This window comes from Chiroxiphia lanceolata, chromosome 1, assembly GCF_009829145.1.
Source record: "Chiroxiphia lanceolata isolate bChiLan1 chromosome 1, bChiLan1.pri, whole genome shotgun sequence".
NCBI classification, from domain to species: domain Eukaryota; kingdom Metazoa; phylum Chordata; class Aves; order Passeriformes; family Pipridae; genus Chiroxiphia; species Chiroxiphia lanceolata.
The window spans coordinates 100961643-100987366 of record NC_045637.1 but is presented as its reverse complement, the minus strand read 5'-3'; the positions used below and the strand labels follow the sequence as shown (position 1 = coordinate 100987366).

The following is a 25724-nucleotide window of genomic DNA, read 5'->3' as shown; positions in this document are numbered from 1 at the left end:
TAGCGTAATTATTCCCAGGATGACAATTACCAGCTGCAGGATCCACTTAACTTCTATTTCTCAAAACTTGTCATTTTGCAATGCTAATGTTTCTAATAGGTTCCTTTGCCACTATTTACTGATTACATTTGCTACGGTGTATTGTTTCAGATGGACAGGATGGAAAGCCAATACCTAATATTGACTTTTACAGTATCCTATGATTAGAAAGGCTGCTCCTACCATGATTAGCCACATCATTCTATTGAAAATCATAGATACTATTTGTGAAGGATTTGTGATATATCTCCTCTTCAAATATGGTTATAAAATAAATTTCCTGGAGAAATAACATGGTATGTTTCAAATTATATTCTTCCATAATGCACTTGTTCAAACTAAAACATTGCATATATTAGTTGTATAATCTGAACTTTGAGACTACTTTAGATAACAGTAATATGCACATGGTATAATTTCAAACCTGATTCTTCAGTCTTGATTAGCAAAAATAATAATGAGAAGGGTTACAAGTCTACAGTCCATGTTTGGTCAACAGTGTCCAAATCCTGCATGATCCTGACCTATGCTGAAAATCTGTGCAGTTCAAAGAAACTAGAATGCTTAGCATGCATTTAAATGACACACGTGTATTTCCTAAAGGAACAGAAAAAAAAAAGTAGCATAAACACATTTTCACCTTCTTAGGGAATTTAGCACACCTCCTCTCTGAACAGGGTGATTAGAAGTCCTCAACAAACAAGATTTTGATAGGAGATAGAATTAATTCATTAAATAACAGAAAGAAGCAAGTCTTTGACAGGAAGATTTTTTCCTAGATTTTGAAAATTTGAGATATTTTAAATCCACAATGGGATTAATTTTGACAAATGCTTTAATAGACCTTACTGATTCTAAAGAATATTAATCTTCTGCCAAATCAAAGTCCTACATTTCAAACTGTATAGACTACGATAAATCAGTGGTTGTCATATATAGAGACTACAGAAGAAAGAGGATTATATGTTAGAAGGTAGTACAAGAGTCTCTTTTTCCATTAGCAGTAAACTCTAGACTGTTGAAACAGGAGAAAGATTTTCCAGTACAAAAGCAGGAGAGGAATGCAGCGAGTATGGCATCATGTTATTCTGACATGCCTCTCTTTCTTCATTCTCCAAAAAGCTGACAGCAAGAGCAATCAGGGATGTCATACAGAGAATATCAGAGTTCAAAAGGAACAGAGGAACAGAAGCATGGCAGTATGTTTTCAAGAAAAGCTTTAATTCTTTACTCTTACTATGCTGATGAATCACATATTGAAAGAGAATGTATTTTTAAAACTGTGTTAATAATCTGTATTTCAGAGAACATGCAATTTTAACATATATTTTAAAGGGTCTCCTGGACAGTGCTTCAACTATGCAAGAATAAGTGGAAGCAGCGTGTTGATTTTCAATATACCACTAGATTGTATTTGTGTGCATTTGATGTTCTTCTTTAATAACCTCAAGTAAAAGGCTGAATGAATTCAACAACAGTAGCTGGAAAAAGTGCAATGAGTCATATTATAGGAAAATGGAGAAAAGGATACAGGACTCTCCACTGAACACAATCCTATATTGTAGGCAATCTGTGATAACACCCTTTTCATTTCAGTTCAGTCCCATAAAATTACCACTAACATTACAACTCATGCAGAACACAGATAAATGTAAAAATGTCACAGAATTCTTCCAGATGGGACTTTTAGTTCCACTAGATCACCATCTACTTTTTTACTTGTCTAATATTTCATTACAACCTTCCATAAGTTAATTTTCTTTCCACTGACCATGTAAATCACAAATCAATTTTCATTTAAAATGCCTGACTACAGATTGCTCCTGAAAGCTCAAAGTATATGCTTCAGTGAGCTCTCCAACATTCTTAATGCACATTAGAAAAATGTTGTGGTTTTTTAAAAATCTTTTTAAGGAATTAATTTTACATTAAGGTCTGGCATGAGACCCAAGTAGTGGTACTCCTCCTTTCCCTCTCCACCTTCCCGCCTCTAAAATGCAGGTATATTTTTGAAATGTAACTTATGCAGAGATAAAAGTCTTTCATGACAATGACATTTGATCTTAAAGCAAAAGCTCAGACAAAACCATAAACTGCTTTAGATTTGCAGAAAGCAGAGATGATTACTTAATCTCAAACCCTTACTGCAATTGTGTACTTCTCAAGGGGAAAGAAGAGAGAAAAATAAGAAAAAGAGGAAACCATTCACAGTTCGGGCATTGGCTGTGTTTTATCTGAACAATTTTTTTTCTCATTACTAACAGAACCTTTGTTTGGGCTAAAATATACAACTGAATATTGCTAATTTTACTTATGGAAGCAGCCACTCTAAAGCCAATTGGGTATACCTGTGAGACAACCAGGATTCAGCCTTTAAAACAACCTGTAAGAAATGTTTCATAGGAACACCCAGAAAATATCCTGAAATAGTATTCTCCAAAATATTCTTATGTTAATTTAAACATAATGTTCTCCCCCTACAAATACAGTTTGGCAGACTGGACTTTGGAAACATATTTTCTATGGCTAGTTTTGCTATTGTTCTGCTGAGAAACACAGGGCAGTCACTTCATTACTCTGTGCCTTAGTTTCTCCATTAGTAAACAGTGGATCATTAAAATGACCTTTTTTCATATTAAATAGGACCACTTAAATGAGCTGGGACATGCATAAGAATTTGCTAAATCATTGAGACAGGAGTGTTCTAGTGGTCATTTAACTCTTTTTTTGCAGATAGGAACGGAGAATGGATATTTCCATGCAGTCTAATCTCTGGTTGTTTTCTTGTGTTCTTGGTACTTGAGCAACCTGGTGTGGTGGGAGAAGGAAGGGTTTTATCTGTTCTTGGAACACAAAGGAATTGTAACCCTTTCAAATAGCACGACCCCAGATCACTGAAGTTTAATGAATTGATTAAGAGCAAGAGAAGAGAGAAGAATGGGTCCTCCAAATCTCTCTCCTGATCTGAACCCACATGCAAGCCTTTGCTTCACTCCCTTCTCTGCTTACCTAGCATATCCATATTTACCATGTTTCCCTCCACCTTTGGGATTGTCCTTCCATCTTGGAAGTTCACTTCCATGCTGTTTTGCACCACTCTATCACAGGTCTTTGCCAGACAGTACAGCTTTGAATGTGAAAGTTCTTGAAGCACTCTGACATTGGAATTCTAGCTTGAGGGTGATGGAGAGAGTGTCAGTTTAAATAAGGCTGAGTGCTCACGACAATTGAAAGTAGTTCTGCATTAAGTGGGGCTCTTTCTCATAATGTGGTATGTCAGTGCTGACCACTCAAAATGGGGGAAGGGAAAGGCTCTTGAGCAGTCTCCGTAAATAGGGTCCTGTCAAACCATTTGCAGGTTATAGTCAACCAAGGCTTGAGGGTTTTCACATGGGGATTTTTAAAACCCAAACTCACAAATGTCAACAGGACCTCAAGCATCACATCTAATGTGAATCTGCCTCACTAAAACTGAGAGTTGAGGGCCTCTGGATTTGGCTCTGTGCTGGCATATCACAATCACCACTTAGAGCTGACCATTTACTTTCAACAATGATGTGGAATCACTTCAGAAGAAGTGTGTGGAAAAATGTTTACTTTGCTTCCTGATTAGAGAAAACCTACCATCTAAGAAGGAAGCTATTCAAAACACTTAAGTTTCCAAGATGCCATCTATTAGTACTCATTGGAATCTTTATGGGGTAGGGATTGCTATGAAGACAAGCTGTCTGGTCCTCTAACAAGACTTCTAAAGTTAACTACTTTATCTTCAGCTAAATAAACAAGAAGTTGGTTGGGTTATGTGACCAATCAGTACAAGGCCCACAAAAATATTCAGCATTGGAGATGCCTGTGAGTTGGTTCATTTGAGTGGCTAGCCAAATTTACTTTCTCTTTTCCATTTGCCTGGACATCTAAGAAACAGAAGGCTATGCTTTTTGGATTTTACCTCACTTATCTGCTTTTTTTTTCCATTCATATTTCTTTCAGTGGCTTTTTTTCCTACCAGCAACAGATTGAAAAATGCCTCTAATAATCAAGAGGTGAACAAACGAAGAGAAATCCCAATTACACTGACCAGAAAGCATGCTAGACAGTTGAATATCTTTCCATTAACTAGATCCTCTACACCTTACTTTGTGAAATTCTTCTCAGGAATAGTTTCTATGCCTCAGCCTACTGGACAGAGTCTCCTGGATGAAGGAGCTAGCTGATGCCTAACAGGAGCAGTAGAATCATATGTACATGCTCAAAGGTGCCAGCTGGGATGAGAAAAAGAACATATCCAAAGGCATGTAAGAAAGAATAGGAAAGCAGAGACTTCTCACAAAAACTGTGCACTCTCCTGAGAGTATTTTTAGCCACTCATGCTTTCATGTAGTTCTGAGTACTTCTTGATGAGGAGACTAACATCTGTGCAAAAAACATGACACTTGGCAAGCTTACGTTTCCACCAGCAAATACAGATCAGAACTTCAGATTTAGACACCTACATGTGCATTTCAGTGACTATCAATAGATTCATGCACACACAACATACAGGCATTCCATGTTCAGCATTTTGTCTTCAATTACTAAACAGAATTTTACAGCTGCTGGTGGCTAAAATCAGACCTGCCAAGCTAAATTTAATTGCAGGTGCTGATGGTAGAGAGCTATTTGTTACATAAGCCACACAATCCTGCAACCTGGGTACTCAGTGCTCTAACAGAAGCCTCTACTTAAACTACGTTGCTCTGAATCATAAAGAGTGAGGATTTGTTTTCATTGCTTATACAGTAGTCACCAACTACTTCTTGCTGAAATATATCTACCTCAATGTTAGCAAGTGATTTGCTGTAGTATGAGAGGATGACTAGACAGAGGCGGTTGGTTCCGAGTCCCTTTCACTCCCTCTACTTGCAGTTCGGGGTTTTTACTTTGGACTGTATTTACTCTGGTTTCTTGAACTGAATATATGGGTCTTAAAGCTGTCCAAAGGGCCAATGTTAGTTTGGTCCTTTTTGTCTCCACTTGAGTCTCGAATGCAGTTTGAGTGCACTTGTAGTGGAATTTCTAGTTTAGTTTCCTCCAGAAGAAATCTGGTCTGTATAGGTCAAACTAACATGAGGCAAATGGTGAAAACAGAGGGATTAATTTCAAGTCTGCTCTACCTCTCTGAAACAAAATATTTTATGAACGATGGCTTAATTCCTGCCTTCCTACTTCCTCCAATTCCATGAAAACTTTTCCCATATTAATATCAGTAAGTTTAGGCTTCTCAGCCCTGGTTTCTAATATCCACTATTCCATTTGAATGAAATATGAAATATGAAATACGAACTTATCAGATCAGGAGACAAAGACAAGGCAAGTGGAATGGGACCGTGTATAAATTGTTCTGTATTGGAAATCTCATCCCATTCTGTTTTTATTTTTCTTCAAGATAATTATATTTGTATAGGTATAGGTATAGGTATAGATTAGATGTTACATTACAAAGCCACAAGGGTTCCTGATCTTGTTAACATGATGGTTGTCATAGTTCGTTTTGTTTTGCATGAGCAAGAGCTCATTACTAAGAACTGTTGTCATTCATATTGAATTGTGTCTTCTTAATGTAGCATTTCTGAAATGAATGGCAGGACATATACATTTCAGTTCAAACTGTACCCCAGAATCTGGCTTCCACTGAAATCAATGGGGCTTCAGAACAAAGGAAGCTTTATAGCTTGCATTTTCCCAAGCGTGCTCTAGCCTCTTGTTCATTGTGCTTTTAAGAAAGGTCAGAAGTGATTTTCATACCATGCTGCTTTCAGGCATTATTTCAGCTGGTCTATTTGGGTACCTTCTCTACTAGGTTACTTACATACTTGCAGTCTCCTAGGCTCAAAAGATGATATAGTTCTTTATATTCCTTGCAGTGCAGTAGGATGCCCTGATGCAAATATACAAGCAAGTACACAACCCTGTCTCAGTTATCCAGAACATGTATAGTTGTACAGTTTGCAGTGCAGAAGAGGTGAACTAAAACTGAGTTTGACTGCTCAGGAGGGTAATAGCAGCACTGCTTTTGCATCAGTCCCCTGCCAGACAATCTATAGACTGGTTGCTCTGGAGGGAATCACTTACCCTCCAAACTAAGATACCAGATATGCAATAGCCTACAAAAAGGGTTTAAAAGTAGAGAGAAAACCAGGGGGAAAGATTAAGATAATTTACCCTTGTATATTGTATTCATCATAAATCCCGTTGTCAGCATCTATTCAACCATGTACCTGGCAAACTTCTGTTTCTATCCCCTCCATAAAGGCCTCCATCATACAGAGAGTTGCGTACCTTTCATGGTTTTATAATAAACTGGAAGTGAGTAACAGTGCGATATCAAAGGAAATAAAACTCCAGTTGCTATTGCTGCTGGGGTTGCCTTCTGAATGTGGCTTATACAATATTTCATCTGTGCTGACACCTTTCACTCTCAATTATTTGGCTGCTGTCAAAACAAATCAATCATATTATAGTACTGTGTCTTCATGTTACCATTCCACTGCAAGTTAGCTGCATTAGCTTTGAAATATATGGAAGTATAAAATTTATCTCTATTATTTATTTAATACAACTTTCTCCCTTGCGAGTTATCTCACAAACACAGCTAACTCAAATTATCTGACGTCAAACATTCAATATATATAAATACCACTAAGAAATTTTAAAATAATGGCACTCATGGGAACAAAAATGCATAAAGATACACTTGATGAATCTTACACTTAGAAACAATAATATTCTTTTAAGAAATGGGGCAAATAGTATATGTTTTTAATTTTGGTTACAACTGGCCTAGCTGCTCATATTAGATAAATGGACATAACTTTGAATGACCGCTTCTGCTAAAGCAGAGTAAAACAAATATTTAAAGAACCGGGTTTTTTACTAGTAAAATGAAAGGTTGGCAGGGGGAATCTGGGACTGGATATTTTTAAAGATCCTACAGTGCTGGGAGGGGAACACAGTCTTCTTTTGCAATTCCTAAGCACTGGTTTGGGAAAAGGAAAGCTAAAATCTTGAACAGAGAATCTGAAAGTGATTGCTCTGATCAGATGTTAGACTTAGCTGTTTTCAGAAAACAGAAACCAAATTTGTTTTCGAGAGAGTTTATTCTTTTAAAAATAAGCAAAATAAAAGAAAAAAACTTTCAGGCTGCCAACAACTGAATTTCTTCAAAATGTTCTACTATCATTTCATTACTTTTTAGACAGGATTCTTGTCCTGTAACAATTGCATCTTCTAAAATACAGAAGCCAAATATAATAGGAAAATCACAACAGTTTTATCACCTCCAGAAGGTGGAGGTTGTTCTGGAGTAACAACTTCTTCTGTTATTACTGATGATGGAATTGGAAATTAGTTACACAGTACAAAATACATTCAGGAATACTTGGATTGTGAATAGCTTAAAAAGATGAAATAAGAAGGTTAGATATAACCAGCTCTGGATGGGGAAAGGCACAAGAAACTGAAATGGGATCTGAGAAACAGAAAGGAAAAGATATTGTAAATCCAAAGCATCGGCACTTAGTTGAATAAAATTAATCACTGAAAGTTAGATGAGTACCTTGTCTTTATGCTGAAGATTTATTTTTAACATTGTATAATTTATTATAGCAAAACACAACTAAGTGAAAGAAGAGTCTGTAAGGTATGTCAAGTCTACAGATGATTAAGTTTAAAAGCAATATTCATGTTAAAATAAACAAGCAAAAAAATTATAGCAGGCAATTGCCCAAGAGCCTGTATGGTGTTGGATCTTATTAACCTTGGTGGAAACCTCCAGTCTTTTTATGACCTGTAAAAGCTCACAAGGTCCAAAATAAGGAAAACTCAACTTATTATTGCAGCTACTGAAAAAGAGCCTAGACTCTTTTATGTCTATGAACTAAAACAAGACTTAAGAATTTAGAACATTTAGCAAAGATCTAGCTGTGCTTGAGGAGTTCAAGGCATCTAACAGCAGTGATTTAAGCCACTTCATAGGAAAGCATTACTGCTAACTATCCACACATTCATTTACAGGTGGGAAAATTTGCAAAAAACATGTTGGAATCGTCTTCCATCACATGGGACACCTGGGTCAAAACACAGAGCAGAAAGGTCTCAGGTCTGTGCTTTCTGCTATATCTAGTAATAGGCTTGTAAAGATGAAAGATTCAAGGAATGAAAGCAGCTTCAGAGATCAGCAGTAAAATGAAATGGAGGTGTGAAGATCTCCATGAGTACAGCTTTCTACCCTGGGGACATAAGATTGCATAGAGATCTGGGGACAAGAAAACTTGAGGAAGATTCACTTTCATAATTTATGATGTCACCAGATAGGTCCTGTTCCCACTTCTGGAGCAATCTCTGTGGCAGATGGAATTTTTTCTCAAATAGAAAAAAAAATGTTATAAAATGTTTCAAGATGCATAAACTTAAAGATTTTAATAAGAGAGTCATAAGATGCCTTCAGAACTTTCCGTGACAGTAAAAAAAAAAAAAAAAAAAGAGGTCTCCATAAAGAGGAGGTATATGGTTCTGTGGTACAGAACCACATAGACATTAAAAAAATTGGCTTTTAGGTGGTTGACTCATATGTCCCATGCATTCAAAATTCACACTATTAAAAATGCCCATAAACCCAGTTGTTCAATAAAGACTTTGTTCTTTTTATGAGTCTCTAAATATATATGTGCTTGATTAGAGTCTCACTGGTGAATCCGGAACACAAGTTTGTATCCAGGGAGTTTTTAAAACATGAATCATAGAGATTTTATTAATTCAAAGACCATGGAAAACCAAAGGAAATTAAACCACAAATACTATAAACATCTGACTTAAATCCACTAAGGCAAGGAAATCAAGAGTGAAGGCTGCAAATCCATCCTGGTAATCCTTCTACAACTCTATTGCAGTAGACAGTCTTGGATCATCATGAGAATCATATGTGCATACACCATATGGATATACCCATCTATTTGTATGTGATACAGATGTACCCACCTATTTGCATGTGATCCACTACTGCATGTAGCATGTGTGCCACAATGTGGAGATGAGGAACAGAGTGACAAACACTAGCTAAGTTCTTCACTTGCATTTGAAATTTCTTGGCTTTTGCAAAATTACAGTAAGTTAAGTGCTTCACATTATTAGAATGAGTTTTTTCTACATTAATTTAAATTGTCATAGTCTAAATTCAACAAGAGCTCCTGGAAACAAGTGCAAAGATATACTTAAAAAGTGTCATTAACATGCATCCATGTGCTAGTTGACAGAAATTTCATTTATGATCCTACCAGGAGCACTATCAGTCTGAGTCAGAGCTCAATAAAGGTGTATGTTACCCAAAACAACCAGATCTCACATACCAGTCATGCCACAACTCCTAGCTCAGTGGTCATGTCTGCTAGAGGATAGAGGCTTCTTGGCATACAAGTCTGGAAACTGGGACTCTGTCAAAACTTGGCATGCAATGTTTAAGCAGGTGTGAACACTTTGATTTCAGAATTAATTTGATCTACATCACATCATTACTCCTTACTGATGTGTAAGGAGTACACATACTACTGTTCCATAACCATCAGTAGAAAAAAAAATAGGCATGTCTGAGGTCTATTTTGGGTGGAAGTCAACAACAGCACACACAAACATTAAGACTACTGCATTTTAATGCCTCTGATGGTAGGCCTTTAACTTATGGAGCAGAAAATCCAAACAACAAATAGCTAAACACTCTGCGACTGATCAATAAACAACTAGTAACTAAATAAAGACCTGAACCTTTCACATTCCCTCTCTGAAGGCAGCAATTTGCCACTGAACAAGATGAGCAATTAACATGGGGCCAACACATTCTCGCAGGAGAAGCATTGTATGATGGGGAAAAAGGAAACAAATAAACAGCCCAGTAAGGTTCTTTCTGTACTACCTTCAGAAGAGCAGATTTTACCCTTTCTTCTGAAAGCACATTATGCCTCCCATAAAGAACATTTCCTCGGAGACCAGACAGAGACTAACCATCCCATCTTCTGCATATTACTTCAGTTATCCTAAAACATAGTTTGGGTGGAATGCAGCTGTTAGCCTGAGAAAACCTGCTAATCCATAGATGCTCTGTGAACGCCACAGTGTCCTTACAGATCTCTTCTATTTCTTTGCATGTCTTGGGGGTTGGCTAACCCCTTCTTTGTGTAAGTGAGCACTTCACAGTGACTATATTTTGTGCAGCATTTATACAGAGATAGGAGAGGTATATTTGGTTTGAGGGCTTCACAGAAATTGCTATGAGTGCAGCTCTTTTTCTTGGTTCTTGTCATTCTTGTTCTGGTTATGTTAGTACACAGCAAAAGTACCTGGGAATAAACTATTCCTCTAAGTGAAACATCATTTTGATTATTACTGACATTGGTGCTCATTAAAATACATAAGTGAAACACTGCCTTTCTGTAGACTCTGAAAGCTATTTCATGTTACTTGAAGGGGAATACAAATGAATAGGGACTGTATCACTTTAGTTAAAAGGGAAAAATGTTCTAAGAAACTGGAATTTGGACTCTAGATCAGTAAGCAATTGAGGTTTGTAGTTTACTTCTTTTCTGTCTCTTTTTGTTTTTCATCTCTGTCTGATTTCTGATTTTTAAGGTCTGTGTACATGGAGGAATGCAGACAGAGCATATTTACTTTATCTGTTACACAATTAATTATACAAATCTCTGTTCAGATGAAACAAGATCTAATAAATGTAAACAATAGGGGTTTTTTTCCTTTTGTTACTATTGTCTTTACCTAACATTCTTTTTGACTGATCTCCACATAAAAAAGACTTTTTAATTTTTTTAACCATTTTCTATATCTATTGTAGCCCATATCAGCGCATTTTAATGGCTGTCTCCTATCTCTAAGATGCTTAATACATTTCCCCTTCCATTGTGTTGCTGCTAAAATATGACCTGCCACTGTTTAAATAATGTAATTTAATGATTTCACATTTTCAGCCATGCAAGGCTTCCTTTCAGCACTGAAGCCTTTCACTAATGATTTAGAGAGATAGTTTGTTCTCATTTCTTTCACAACTCAAGACTGAAAAACTCTGACTTGTAAATAAATTATTGACATCCACTTTAGGAACAGTACAATGCGTAGTAGAAATAAAATACACAAAGTTTCTGTGGCATGAGGCTACAATGTCTAACTTGTTGATTTCTTTCAGGGTTCAAGTGTCATTCTGTATCAGTGCACACATTTAGAACACTGTTGGGACATTGCTATGTGCTATAATATATTTGGACCAACCCTTTGCAGAGAGACTCCCAAATTGTTATCCATGGTGTGTGAGTGGTCAGCAGTGAGCTGACAGACAACATTGTCATTTTCTAATTTCAAACATACATACTATACTAAAAAATAGCTCAAATACATTACTTTTTCAGCTAAAACTGCTTTGACTGTCATGGAAAAGTGAATAAAATGAGAGGACAGCTGTTAACAACTCCCTATCACTGGAATACCTTCCCACTTCTCAGTTATTTCAACAGGAAATCCACAGGGTTAAAATGACATTAAGAAAACAAGACAGAACAAACTCAGCCCCCCCCCCCCCCCAAAGGTATCTTTCTGTTCAGCTATACAAAAATATTATATCAAGACATAAAAATCAGATGGGCTTAGGGAGAGAATGTCCTTTCACGAATATCAGCTCCCAGGCATTACTGAATACTCTGAGATTAAGCAACTACTTGTCCCTTGGAGAGACTCTTGAGAAGGATAAGTAAAATTAAAAAATAGAACACACTCCTCCCAAAACCCAGAGAAATCTGACATGGCAAAAGACATGCAGAACCTGAAACTGTTCAGCCCTTAGAAAAGTTTCCTGAAGACAATAAGATGAATATTGATGACTTCAAGTTTGGATGTTTAAGAGAAAAGCCGGCAGACTATTTTCTGCATTAAGTCAATAAAGACAGGCCCAAGAAGCAGTGGACTAAGAGCAAAAGACAGAAAACCTGCTGTCTTTTGGGGTACTTGCCTCACTTTTTCCCTTCTCACAACCTTACCATTTTTATTGTGACACCTCCAAAATCTTAGGTAAGCATGGGTATGCTCCAGCTGTAATTCTAAGAAATAGTGAGGGGAAAACAAGTGTGTAAATTTCTCAGGACAACAACTTTCATGGAGGGTTTTTAAACTTTTATCTTCAGTGCTTTTAGTGGATTACAAATTTGGTGGAAAGCCAAAATTCCATAGGTAAATCTGTGTTACGTGCAGAGATTTCTGTTTTCACTAAGGCAGATAGTTCTATTCTGCCACCAACCCTCTTTCATTGCAGTAAATTTTATTCCTTGCATATTCATTGTGCATATGAAATTTGCTTACCTGAAGCCAGGGAAAACATATTTTTCTAAGTTTCACAGCAAGAATTTACACATTCATCTTCCTTTTTTTGTTTACACACATTTGATGTATTTGCTCAGGGACCAGATACAGTATAGTAGTGTGTATGGCAAATGACATAGTGTAATGCACAGAAAATAATCAAGTATGTATGAAGAAAAGAAGTTTTGAAAGAGGTTTGGTTTGGTCCAAACCTCTTTTCACTTACAGCAATGAAATTCCTGTCAACTTAGTGGTGGCTCAGGACCATATAGCAACTGAACAATTTAAGACAAATACCTTTGGGAAAAAAAATCTTATTTATAGGTAACTGACAAGTGAAGAATAGGCAATTTCACTAAGTTATACTGTGTGAGTAATTTCCATGTCATTAATCGCTCCATTTTACCAATGTCTTAACTTTTAAAAGACACTTTTGTTTTCTCATTTTAAACACTTAACATATCTCCTCTATGATTCCTATCACTGAGTGTTATTTTGTCTTTCCACAACTGAGAATGTTTATTGTTTTATCCAGTAACCCTGAGGTCTTCTTATCCTGAACCAGACCTGAAAGTTCACAAAAAGAAAATCAGTGAAACTTGTGTGTGGATCACAGAAAATGTAATGGAGTTACTCCCATGATCAACATTCAGTGTGAATTCAAGTACTGTGTTAGACCGGACCTTTTCTGAATTCATACATTATTCAAAAAATTTTCGGAGTGTCTTTTGAGTTTCCTAACAAGGGTAGTTTGTGATGAAGAGCTTAGAAGTTTACTTATGAGAAAAGAAAGATAAGAGAAGACCCAGCTCACAGAAGCTGTGAATACCCAGCTCACAGGAGCTGTGGACATCTATGCTTGGCTTCACTGAAAATTCAGGGACAGTAGATGAGACAACAACAGGAGTAATAAGACAGGCTCAAAAAAATCATGAAAACATGTCCCCCAGTCATCAAAGCTGACCGTGCCACAGTGAGGTTTCAGAGATGGAAGCTGATAATTATGGTCTGATTTCATCCAAAGGAATTACCAAAACTGTGTTGAAGCATGGGCTTTTATGAGTATTCCTAAAAAAGTGCTGGCTACAAAAGAGAACACATATTCTATGATTATCTTTCAACCAACCACAAAAAACAGGCACCGGAAGCCAATCAGGTTCAACAGAACTGATGATACCACACAACATTCTCACCTCATTCCTACCTTCATTCACACACACATTGGGTAGTGGGCTATAGAAGAAGCAACAGCATTTTACAGCTGTGATTCAGGGTGGCTAAGAGCTATTGACCAAGTTATTTTGCTGTCTTGTGTATCAGTTTCAGTTCCAAATACTGAGGGCAGGCAGTAGCACTTGCCTAGAAGATAGGGAAGGAAGGGTACAGAACACAACAAACAGCAACACAACTAAATAAATTCATGAGTTCTGTTCCTTTCAGATATTTTATGGAAGGTATGATTATGTTTATAGACAGGGAACTGTACTTGTTGCTTCAGCAAGTCCCTATTTGATCCCATGCTCCTGTCTCCCAGTTAAGATTATAAGGGAACTTTTTCATCTGGTATAAGGTCATGGCTTGCAAAATTCATTTGGCAGCAGAGTTGCCTCTTTTAGCCAGCAATTAGACATCTGTGGCTAAAATAAAGAGCAAAGGTTGCCTGGCTTAATCCCTACTCTCCAGCTTTGCAACACAGGGTGAATAAATGACATAAGAACTGCACAAGCTTATGTTTATTTAGAATACAACATACCCAGCAACTGTAACCTGGAGCACTTCAGAGTGGAAGGATACATTTTTATAATGCCTGTTTCTTCATTAAGATTTCATCATCCACCTACACTAAAAAGCTACTTCCCCTTCACTTTGTTCTATCTGCTTTTACTCACTTCTGTTCCTGCATTATTTTTTTAATCTGCAGTTCCCTACTTTACATGTACTCTCAAATTTTAAACAAGCAAAATTTGTGCATTAGTGTGTCCTTTTCATCTATGATTTATGAATGACAGGTTCTTTGGTGCAGCTTAATGGTATGAGAGAGACATTATTTTAAACATTAAAGTGAAAACCATTTACAACTATGATAAGAGAGGTCTGTTGACATTAAACTTTAAAACATGCACAAGGTAAAGGCAAGTAGTTACTCCAACAGGTGAGAATAGTATGCATGTGCTTTGTAAGGGAGTTTGTTTAACACATGAGCTGTCTCTTCGCTTTCTCTGTTTCACAACCGACAGGCTCTGATGCTTCAAACAACACACCTGGTAATCAGCAGCCACCAGAGTCTGATAACTAAAAAGTATTTAGGGCACAGTGCAGAGGATTCATTTAAAAAAAATTACCATTTCATTTGAGAAAAACTTTTCCTATCATTTACATCAGAAAGAAATAACAATAAATAAATAAATCTAAAGAGCTAAAGCTTTATTTTGACATGTCCTGCTCACACCTTTATCACTTTTGCACTGGACAATCACTGCCTTTACTATCTTCTTTCATTAAGTACAATTCTATTGTAAGATATTGGTTAACTTGCTATGTTTTGTTCAGTTCTGTACAGCAGTAACTGCATTCTGAGAAGCATCAACATAGTTAGGAATAGTAAATTAATACTATCTGTATTTTATATCATATGCATTTGGATTGAGTACTGTTACTAAGAGCATTAGATGCATTGATTTAGCAGGAGAGAATACTAGAGAAAAAAAGAGATCTTCTAGAACAGCTTTCAGTCTGATTTTAAAACGCAGAGAAAATGCAGCAGATTTTTTAGGGTAGAACAGTTGCAAATATGGTACAACTCAGATAATGGGGAGGATGCATACAGACATTGACTTTTTGCTTGTTACTTGGCAGAACCTTATTGATAAAGCAGACCTCCCACAGCAAGAACAAAAACATGTATCTGGGACAAGGACAACAGCTGAGAAAACTCTGATCTTATTATAAAAGGGGCTTTTTTTTTGTTTGGATTTTTTTTAAGTTATTTTCATGTGATACTGTGCTTTTAGTTGCCTCCATTTAGCTGCTCTAATCAGCAGTGGTGAAACAAGATGTGTGGTGCAGTCAACACACTGGAAGAAAGGGATGCCATCTAGAGGGACCTCGATAGGCTTGAGAGGTAGGCCAATGAAAACCTCATGATGTTTGGCAAACCATATTGCAAGGTCCTACACCTGGACTGTGGCAACCCCAGGTACACCTACAGGTTGGGCAGAGAAGTGGTTGAGAGCAGCCCTGCAGAGAACGACTTGGGGTGATGGGTGATGAAAAACTGAACATGAGCCAGCAGTGTATGCTCACAGCCCAGAAAGCCAATGGAATCCTGGACTGCATCAAAAGGAATGTGGCCAGCAGGTTGAGGGAGGTGATTCTCCCCCTTCTCTGCTTTCGTGAGACTCCATCTGGAGTACTACATACAGTTCCATACATACATAAGAATGTTATGGAACTGTTGGAGGAAGTCCAGAGGAGGGCCATGAAGATAAGTGGACTGGAGCACCTCCCTTATGAAGGCAGACTGAGAAAGTTGGGGCTGTTCAGCCTGAAGAAGAGAAGGTTGCATGGAGACCTCATAGCAACCTTCCAGTGTCTAAAGAGGGCTTACAGGAAAGACAGAGAGGGACTGTTTTTCAGGAACTGTAATGATGGGTACAAATTGAAAGACTGGATATTAGGAAGAAATTTTTACTGTGAGGGTGGTGAGACACTGGAACAGTTACCCAAGGAGGCCATGGAACCCCCAACCCTGGCAGTACTCAAGGCCAGGTTGGATAATGCCTTGAGCAACCTGGTCTAGTGAGAGGTGTCCCTACCATGGCAGGGGTGTTTGAGACTACAGGATCTTTAAGGTTCATTCCAACACCTTAACCTTCTGTGATTTTATGATTCTATGATTTCAAATTTTAGAGATTAGAGAACATTGATCACTGATGACAGAAAAAGCTTAATGAATCATTCAAGTGGTTTACATCACTGACCCATAGAATGGATCCACCTCCAATATGTTTTTAAAAAATGTAAATATCCCTTAAGTATCTCTCAAGCATTCAAAAACAAGCCAGGTACTAACTTTCAATATGCATGGACAGCAACATTTAATTTGGAAAAGAGATCACTTGTTTTAAAGGAGAGATGATGTAAAACAAACAAGTGAAAGAACCTATTAGAAAAATGACCAGCATGACTTACCTTGTAGATTTTGCAATGGCAAAGTCATGATGCCTCCTGCTGCAGCTGCTGCTACCAGTCCTTGGATGTTGGTGAGATTCGCTGTAGGTAGAGTTAGGACAAGTCCTTGTTGGCCCCCCAGCTGCCCAGCCATGTTGAAAGGAATAAGGATTGGCTGATTAAGGGCTGGAGTGCCTCCTGGCATCACCCCCGCTACTGCTGAGGCTAATTGTTGGGCTGTCAGTAGCTGCTGTAAGAAACCACAAACACAAAGCTATTGTACTGTGTATAGCTCAGTGTTACACGCTTATAACTCTTCTGACTTGGGATCCTTCATGTTCCATTACAGATATGCACTGCTTCCAATATCTTAAAGCACACATTTTCACCACCACAGAAAGTTTTACAGTCTGAAACTGTAAGCCCCAATCATGTCACATGGTAGCAATCCCAGCTGAATTTAGACTGGAAAATTCATTACACATTCGCCAAAGATAATTTATGAATGAAAGAAGGTCTAACTCAAGTCAGCCTACAAGTACCTAAATACCAACATTTCCCAAATCTTCCCAGTTGTATACTGATTGGTAACAACAGAAAACACTATAGTAACAATTATCAGAAACTTTGTGGACCAAGACTGTCCTAGAAAGTGGAAGAATATCGAATATCTTTTTTGAGTATGGCTGGACTTGGATAAAATTGTGAAGTGCAGTGGAAAATATTTAAAAATCTCATTAAGTGCCTACACTGTGCTCAACAGAAAACAAATACCTGGCAGAAATGTCTTACCAATGCAAGAGTTGTGTGTGACAGGCAGAATTGTCAGAGCCAAAGATGGTGTATTAAAATTGCACAAGATTTTTAATATTAAGTTTTTACACTTATTTCAAAAGTAATTTACATAAGAAATTCAAATAATTTAACCTCTTAAATATGCAACTGCTTAGGTTTTATTTTAGAAAAACATACAAAAAACTGATCTTGCCAAACATGACTTCTAAACCATACACAATACATATGTGCTCCCTTTCTGTAACATTGAATGCAGCCAAAGAGAATCACGCCTTCTACATTACACAAATCAAAGATGATCAATCATGGTTATTTAATTTTTATAAAATTGTACGTTTCAATTAGTTGAAAGAAAAGATACTGACCTGAGGCCCAATAGGGAATGCAGGATGGGACTGACTGGGTTGGTGCTGGTCTGCTGTGCTTGTGTCAGGCAGCACTGTGTTTCCTCTGGCCTCTGAAATCCAAAGAGCAAAGTGACTTTAATATCAAGCCTGGGGACTGCCACGTTACCTCCTACTCTGATGTCACATAACATGAAGCCAAAAATTATATGTTAAAGTACTTCATCAATAACTCAAGCACTCAAATCACTTATCAGCTGCATAAATTATGCTAACATTCATTCAGACCAGTCAACTCATTCAAGGAGTTACAGAAATTTGACAGCAGTGAAGCTGCTGAAGAAATTTGACAGCACTGAAGATATCATCAACCCAGTTAATGTGGGTTACATTATACATCAATTTACATAGTGTACATGAGCACTCCGCGCATGTGGGAACTGCATTTTTTTATGCTTAGGTGAACATCAGCCATTGTAATCTCTGATAGCAAAAATTATCTGAAAAACAATGAAGTCACATCTACTTTCTATCTTAATAAAGCTTTTTCTTTTGTCATTTACTGAGGCAGCAAAGGCTCTACTATGCAGAATAAAAAGGCACTATTATAACTGAAAACTGGTATGCTTCCAAATAACATCTTGTTTTTTAAATTGCATGTGGAGGTTGAGCAAAACTCTGTGAAACCAAGGAATTTCCAGCATTTATTGAGATGATCGATATCCAACAATCAAACTATACACTGGGCACTAATGACTTGCTAAACACAAAACACAGTCCAACCCTACTGGATTTTGCTGAAGTCTGCAATATTGATTTGAAAGGGAAGAAGAAAAATAAAAACATCTTATCAGTTGTAAGAAAGTACCAAGATGTTTTCAAAACTACATCCCAATCCTCCACTTTCACTGAGTGAAGGGCTTGCACTGATTCACACAGTTTGTCAGAGCTGATGGCATGATCAGGCCCACGCTGATCTTTGAAGTTATAAGAATGACAGCAAGTATCAAACGTAGCTGCAAGAGTACTGTGGTCTCTTGTAAATAAAATCCTGGCAATAGCACCAGGTTTGCTGGTTGGTACAATACCTCCTGTTCTGTTATTTTTTTTTTTTGATGAGTGGTTGAAATTCTTTTCTAAGTAAACCTTAACAAGATGCTCTTTTCCAGTTTGTCCTATGAATAGCAGGAGAATTCAGAACCAGTTTCTTGGCACATCCTTGAGTGGTAAGGAAAAAGGATACGATTCTGTCATACTTATAAATTTTAAAGAGGGTATTATCAGCTCATTTAAAACAAATTCTTTTATATATTCTCCAAGGGGAACAACTTATAAATAATGGAAATGTGAAAAAAAAATCCACCTTCACCACATTAAGGTACAAATAAAACTGACTGCTACACATTATTCAATTGACTTCTCTCTCTACATCAAGGCATCAATCATAACAGAATTTTAGAATTAGATTAAACAATAAATGTGCAGAGTTATTATGCAGAAATCTGAAAATCTGATTAATTTGTAAATATTTTTGTGTGGTCTCAAAAACTCAGAAATGGATGTTTTTCTGAAAATACTTAAAAATGGTCTACAGAAATATTTGATTTGGAACTAATAAAATCATAAAAACTTGCTGATATTTTATAAAGATCAAGTCTGTAAAAATACACTTGGCATTTTAATGATCACTGTCATTTAATAATGAGAATAAGCTGATCTACAATAATCAGTGAGTATTCTAACAATTGCCTAATAATGTACAAAAAGAGGTGCAGTCACTAAATTTTTTATCTGCAATTTACAAATTTGAGTTAAATGAAAAGAGAGATATGTGAGACTCAGTGAAAACTGTTTCTTTCAAATGCATAACAATCCTAGTTGCCATCCCTAACACCAAAGATAAGGTTTCCCCAGTACAGGTTCCTTCTATACAAAAAACCCACTATGTTATTAAACATAATTTTTCCTTTGGTAATTTCTACATACTGTTATGATCCTTTTTTTTAATCTTCTCATCACAGCGGTATGTATAAAGTGGTATTAGATCAAAGGCTCAATACCAATGAATATATCACTCCCCATTAAGATCAAATCTTATAAATCAATTTTGTTTATGTAATTTTAAGGGCTGAGAATTCTGTCTTTGTGTGTTATTTAATTAATATTAAAACAAGCTCCTGATAATCTGTCAAATCACTAAATTATCCTATGAAAGCTTTGGGAAAAAAACAAAACCAAAGTAAAATATTGACTAGTATTAGATTTTATTTCAATTTCTATAGCTTGAGCTCTCAGAAAATAAATAGTAAGTTCTGAAAAAATATACCTGTGCTTTAGTATTCTTTTTTCCATGGTACAGCTATCCAAAGAACAACTGATTTCTGCTATCTGTACTCTAAGGATTTTCAATATTTGATCTCACAATCTTTATGTAGTACAAGTTGATTATATATCAAGCCAAAATTAATTACACTCCTTTCCCTTTGCATTGTACTAATTGGAATCACTTAGGATCCTTTCACACAGTTACTCACCACAGATGATCCTTTTTTTTTATTTCAGTGCTCAAATCTCTGCCTGCTGCTTCTAATTTACTTTCCCTAAGATGCAGGCATCTGAGGAAAACAGCACACACTTTCACATGCACTCATGGGGTCTTAGGTGGCATCCTAAATGAAATTATCCATGCCACATTCTCAGACTGAAATTCTCACATCTCTCCTGCACCTTCTAGTCCATCTGCTATAACAGCCAGTTGAGTCAAGAAAATGCAAGGGAAAATCTACCTGCTGGGCTGGCAATAAATACAGTGAAGTGAGGATTTCAGGGTTAAGCTCTGTTGCATCACACACAGCGGCAGCATTTTTCCTTGCTGTATTCAGTGAGACACACAGGTCAATGCTCCCAGGAAGGCAAAGCAGAGCACAAAACACCGATAGAAGGTTACTTTTCCTTTTCTGCCTCATAATGTCGACTGGGTGGATTCCCTTGTTTTCAGAGGAGTCAGGACAGCCCTGTCTATATCTGATTTCTCTACAACTTCTGATTAACAGATTTATTGCTATGAATTTGGAAAAATACCTTCATTAGGACCAACTGCCCTAAACTGGTAGCAAGCAATCCCCTACATGGTTTTTGCCCTCTGTTTTACTGCCTTTATTTGGGAGCAGATTAGTTACAGATGCTGGAATGACCTCTGCAGGTAAATTATTCCCCTGTCTGAATTCCAATCCTCACTAATAAAAATGGACTGTCAAAATCTAGCCTGGATTTCCACGTGTCCGGATCCAGGCCATTACCTTCTGTTAGGCTATTCTTCAACTCTGTCCAGCTTTCTATCACTGAAGGAAGGAACTAGGACTCATAACAGTCCCTATGGAGTTGAGGAGCTACCAGCAGCACCTTCTCTGTTCTCAACTATGCCTTCCAGAGATTGTACTCTTGTTATACCTCCAACTGGTGGTGCACAAGGGGCAAGGAGAAGGCAGTAAAAGGCACTTACTCTGGAAAGAGAACCAATTCTCCTTAACACTGTTTATCCAGGGAAGTAGCTAAGACTTCTCTTATAACTGGGTGCTGATATCAGAGCCTAGGTCAATTGCTCAACAGTACCATCGGAACAGACAGGTGTGCTACTGCCATAGTACCGCCATGACTGTAGACAAGGCTTTAATATTTAATAAGTAGTATTCATCATATGTGATTCATCATAAATTAATTATGAATTATATAATGCATACGCTCACCTCTCATCCCACCAAGGGGCTGGAAGGGCATGACATAATAAAAAATTGAAGTGCACTGTAAACACTGTAAAATAACCTTCTTAAAATAAAATATTATTTAAAATAAAGCTAAATAAAACCAAGGCAACCTTTTTGTCCTCTTATCAAAAAGAGAAAAAAACCCTCCCCAAACCAAGTGAAAACCCATGTTGTACAATATATGGTTTTAAAAAGAGAAAACAACAAGACAAACATAAGAAGAAAAAAGAAATTCTACATCCCAAGGCCCAAGGCCTCTGAGCCTCATACAAAATTACAACTGCAAATGTACTAGTTATTAACAGGCTTTCCACAGTTTGTTTCCTTTTTGTTTCTTACGCATTTTCAGCAATACAAATGGTAATTCAGTTCTAAGTGTCTTTATCTTCCAGTACCCCAAGAAGGAGAGAACGCTCTAATTCCCCACTTTACAACTAATGGGGAAGAGGAACTCCAATCTGGATTCTCATATAAGTACTATTTAGGCACCTAGATGTCCTCAGATGTGGTTACACTGTTCAGGAAAACGTCAGAACACAAAACCGCTCTGTGACTCCTTGGTTGTTCCAGGGCTACCAACAGTTCTGATAAGGTGAGCCTGCATGTGCTCCCCAGCATCCTGTCTTGGATGCAATGCCCTTATCTCACCCAGTGTACTATGCTTGCAGGGAACCTGCAGCTGACTGGCAGATGGAACTACACTGAAGAGCATTACAGGATAGACAACTGAGTGCATCAAACTTGCACATCCAGCTCTGCCCTGGCCCTTCTGCAGATGTGTTCTTGTTCCTGCTCAAAGGCATGATGCACACTGGCATCTCTTTTCGAACACTGAAACAAAGCTCACTCAAAGCCAATGACCAAATTGCAGCATAGGACTAGTCTCAGCAGATGATCTGGATATGGTCTTCAAGAATGAATTAAGTGTCTCACATTTGTATCAGACCCATGGAGATGCTAGGCCACCTCTCTTTAGTACTCAATGCTTTGAAAAATAAGCAAGATCAAATTTAATAATACTAGATTTTCAGTAATCAAAAGAACATATAAATCCTTCTGAGATTTAAGCAAATATTTTAAATGAAGAAACATTAATAAAAGAACACAACATTTCAAAGAACAGTTCATATTAAAATCTTTAGATACAGTTCCAAAATGTGACATTAAATTACTTGCATTTATCTCTCAGTTACCGTAACAATAAGAAATCAAGAGTAGACATTTTTTTACTCACTGAGACAACTCCCAGTAAAGATACAGCTTTGAGAATGAAATCATTAAAAATACTATCTGGGAGAAATATAGTTCTTACATTTAAAAAACTAATAAACTCACTGTCTGAGCATATAATATAGCTGCATTTAGAGCAAAAGCAATATTATCAGGAGAAAAAATGTAACTTTTAAAGAAATTAAACAAACTGACTATTATCAGGTATGGTGTGTGGAAGTCCATCATCTCTGATTAAAGCAACTCATCTCTTCATTAAATGAACCCTTAACCATCGACAATTATACCAAGAAAAATCTTGTTGAACAGAATTTAGTAGCTGAAAGAAAAAGATGCAACTGATAATGAAAAAAATAATGTACCTCCCAAACAATCTTCATTCTGCCAAACCCCACCATATTATGGCTCTTAATTTCACTATTTTCATTTTCCTGTTTCCTCAGAGTTTGGACTAGCAGGGAGGAAGCCTTCACAAATCACCTCATTGTAAAACCTTAGTAATCAGATTGCTACCCAAAATTTCACAAACACAGTACTTGCAGGAGAGAAAATTGAGATTTTATGCTGAATCCAGTTTACAACGGTATTATCCTACAGTTATCAGAGGAGATATTCCTGTTACTTCAGCAAAGAAAATCAATCTCATAAATTACATTAGAATAATGATTCATCCACTGAAAGGTATGAATTTAAGTTTAGACGTTTCATATTTAACTTAAGTAACTAGATAGTTGTCTCCTTCCAGTCCATGCCTAAGATGTGGCACACAATTCACTCATTTGGATTGTATAAAACTGGTCTAAGTACCAGGTTATTCCACAGATGATTAAGCAATTCACCTTTTCCTACTGACCTGTACTTTAGATTCTAAGCTTTTATTTTTAGGCACCCTCAAAAAGAAACACAAGCAAGTAGAGATCTGCATGTTAGTAGGATTACTACCAACACCTCTTAATTCTGAAACTTAACAGAACTGCAGTGGTTGATGTTATTATTTTACTGTTCAATCCTTTTAGCACAACATACAAATACTGTGCAAATCTTCCACAATGTCAGATTGTGTCAATTTACATAACTCTCATTCTGAATTTTCCCCTACCAATGTATAAAAACCTTCTAGTTTACTTTCAAAAATGTTTGTGGCATGATAAAGAAATGGTATAAATTGATTTACCATATTGACATATATGTCAATGTAATATTCTGTACAGAAATGTTAAAAATTCTACATGCAAAATGGAATGAATTAGACAGCAGAATGAATAGAGCAGCTTTGCTTTACCGAGTGTATCATTCAGTAACACCACAGTTTTATACTTATCTGAAACTGCCACACAGTTGGAACTGCAAAGCTACTAAATCATCTGGAGAGATCAAAATCATTCTGCCAGTAGAGCACAAAATACCATCTCTGCCTGGTCCCTGTGGATACTTTCTTCTAAGGGATCTTCCCACACAAGGCACATGAGGTAGCTGAAATCATCGTCCTCATTACTCGTATGCACAGAGCTTGGTTTGTATTTATGTACCTGCATCTTTCTGGATTAGGACTGATAACACTAAAACTCTGTGACTGTTTATAATGAAAATCAGGCTAATTAAGTGATTCATGTTACAGATAACTTCTCCTGGGCAACCACCATTTGAATTTACCACCTAACAAAAAACTACCACACCAAGGCTCAAAAATCACAGATAACTCAAAGCCCCAATTCTCCCAAAGCCTTAAATTTTCTTCTTTACCATCTTTACTTTTGGTCTTCTTTAACTGTCTCATCTTTTCCTCTTTCTCTTTTCCCTAAGAGAAATTTTTTCTTATTTGTGCCTATATGAATATTCTTCCACTTCAGATATTTCATGTAAGAAAAGAAGTGTTGCTACTGCAGAAAACATGAAGGAATATAATTGCAAAAGTATGTTCTTTATTCAAAATAGACTCATTCTACTTTTCTTCACCCCCTAAGTACAGTGCATAAAAATCTTTTGTTAATGGTACATACATTTTTTATGAACTGGACCCTTCATATTGAGAGTTCTAGTTTCTTTTATACTGTATAAGTTAGCAAAAATATAATCACATTAAGGTCACAAAGACCTTATCAGTTTTACCTGAATTCATACAATATCTCATACTCACTGTTTGCTGTTAATGCTGGTGAATGCAATGATGGTAAAGGTTACTTAACCAGAAGATGGACAGTTGAATGCATTATTATTTCATGTTGGGCAGCTGATCCCTAGCTAAGAAGGGCAGGAGGCTTCTCTATATTAAACTTTCCTTTCCTTCCATTCCTTGAAGCTTACTAAATGCCAAAGAGTGAGCACATTAAAGAACATCTATTTTGGAACAGCTGTTTCAGTTTGCCATCTTTCTTTATAATTTTTTACGGCATTTATTTATGCATGTGATTTTTTGTTCCTAATAGGGAAGAGGGCAAGCTTTCCACCAAGAGCCCAACTTCTGGACATTCACCCTCCCCATCTGACTCCTGAGCTCTTCCCCCGAATAAGGCAGAATATGAAGATACCTTACAATGATATACATTGCTCTTTGCCTGGGGAACCTTGCACAGTCTACTTAATATATATTTGGCTGATGGTACTACAGGCAATGTGTGTGGATGACCTCTGGTGCACAGGATTTCAGGCTTCTGGGTGGAAGAAAAGGGTAGTATGTCTGAAATGCTTTGCTTTTTACAAGTTATAATGATAGATTAATTTCAAAGGAGGGGGCACAGATAGGTGGCCGACGACAGAAATTCAACTCACAACTTTGACAAGGGATTGGAAAGAGCAAGCTGTAAGATAGGAAGCAGGTGAACCTAGTATCCTATTGGTCCAATGAGAGCCTGTTTAAAAATTCAAATCACCTGTTTTGTTGAGAGGAGAATATCCAGTTAAGGAAGAAAGCATTAAATTAAACCTAGTAAAAGCACCTGGCAGCAGAGTCAGCATTCAGCAAAATGCAACCCACAATATATGTAAACTCCTACTG

General features: G+C 37.0%; 1 protein-coding gene across 8 annotated transcripts in view; it reads right to left on the bottom strand.

Annotated features, from left to right (window-relative positions):
* POU6F2 (POU class 6 homeobox 2) overlaps positions 1 to 25724 on the bottom strand; it is a 351339-nt gene that overhangs the window by 166317 nt on the left and 159298 nt on the right. For all 8 annotated transcript variants that reach the window (XM_032679951.1, XM_032679961.1, XM_032679969.1 and 5 more), the window contains 2 exons: positions 17757 to 17848; positions 16618 to 16846 (listed from right to left, as the gene is read on the bottom strand). In XM_032679951.1, the coding sequence (XP_032535842.1) occupies positions 16618 to 16846; positions 17757 to 17848 (321 nt within the window). The remainder of the gene's footprint in view (positions 1 to 16617; positions 16847 to 17756; positions 17849 to 25724) is intronic.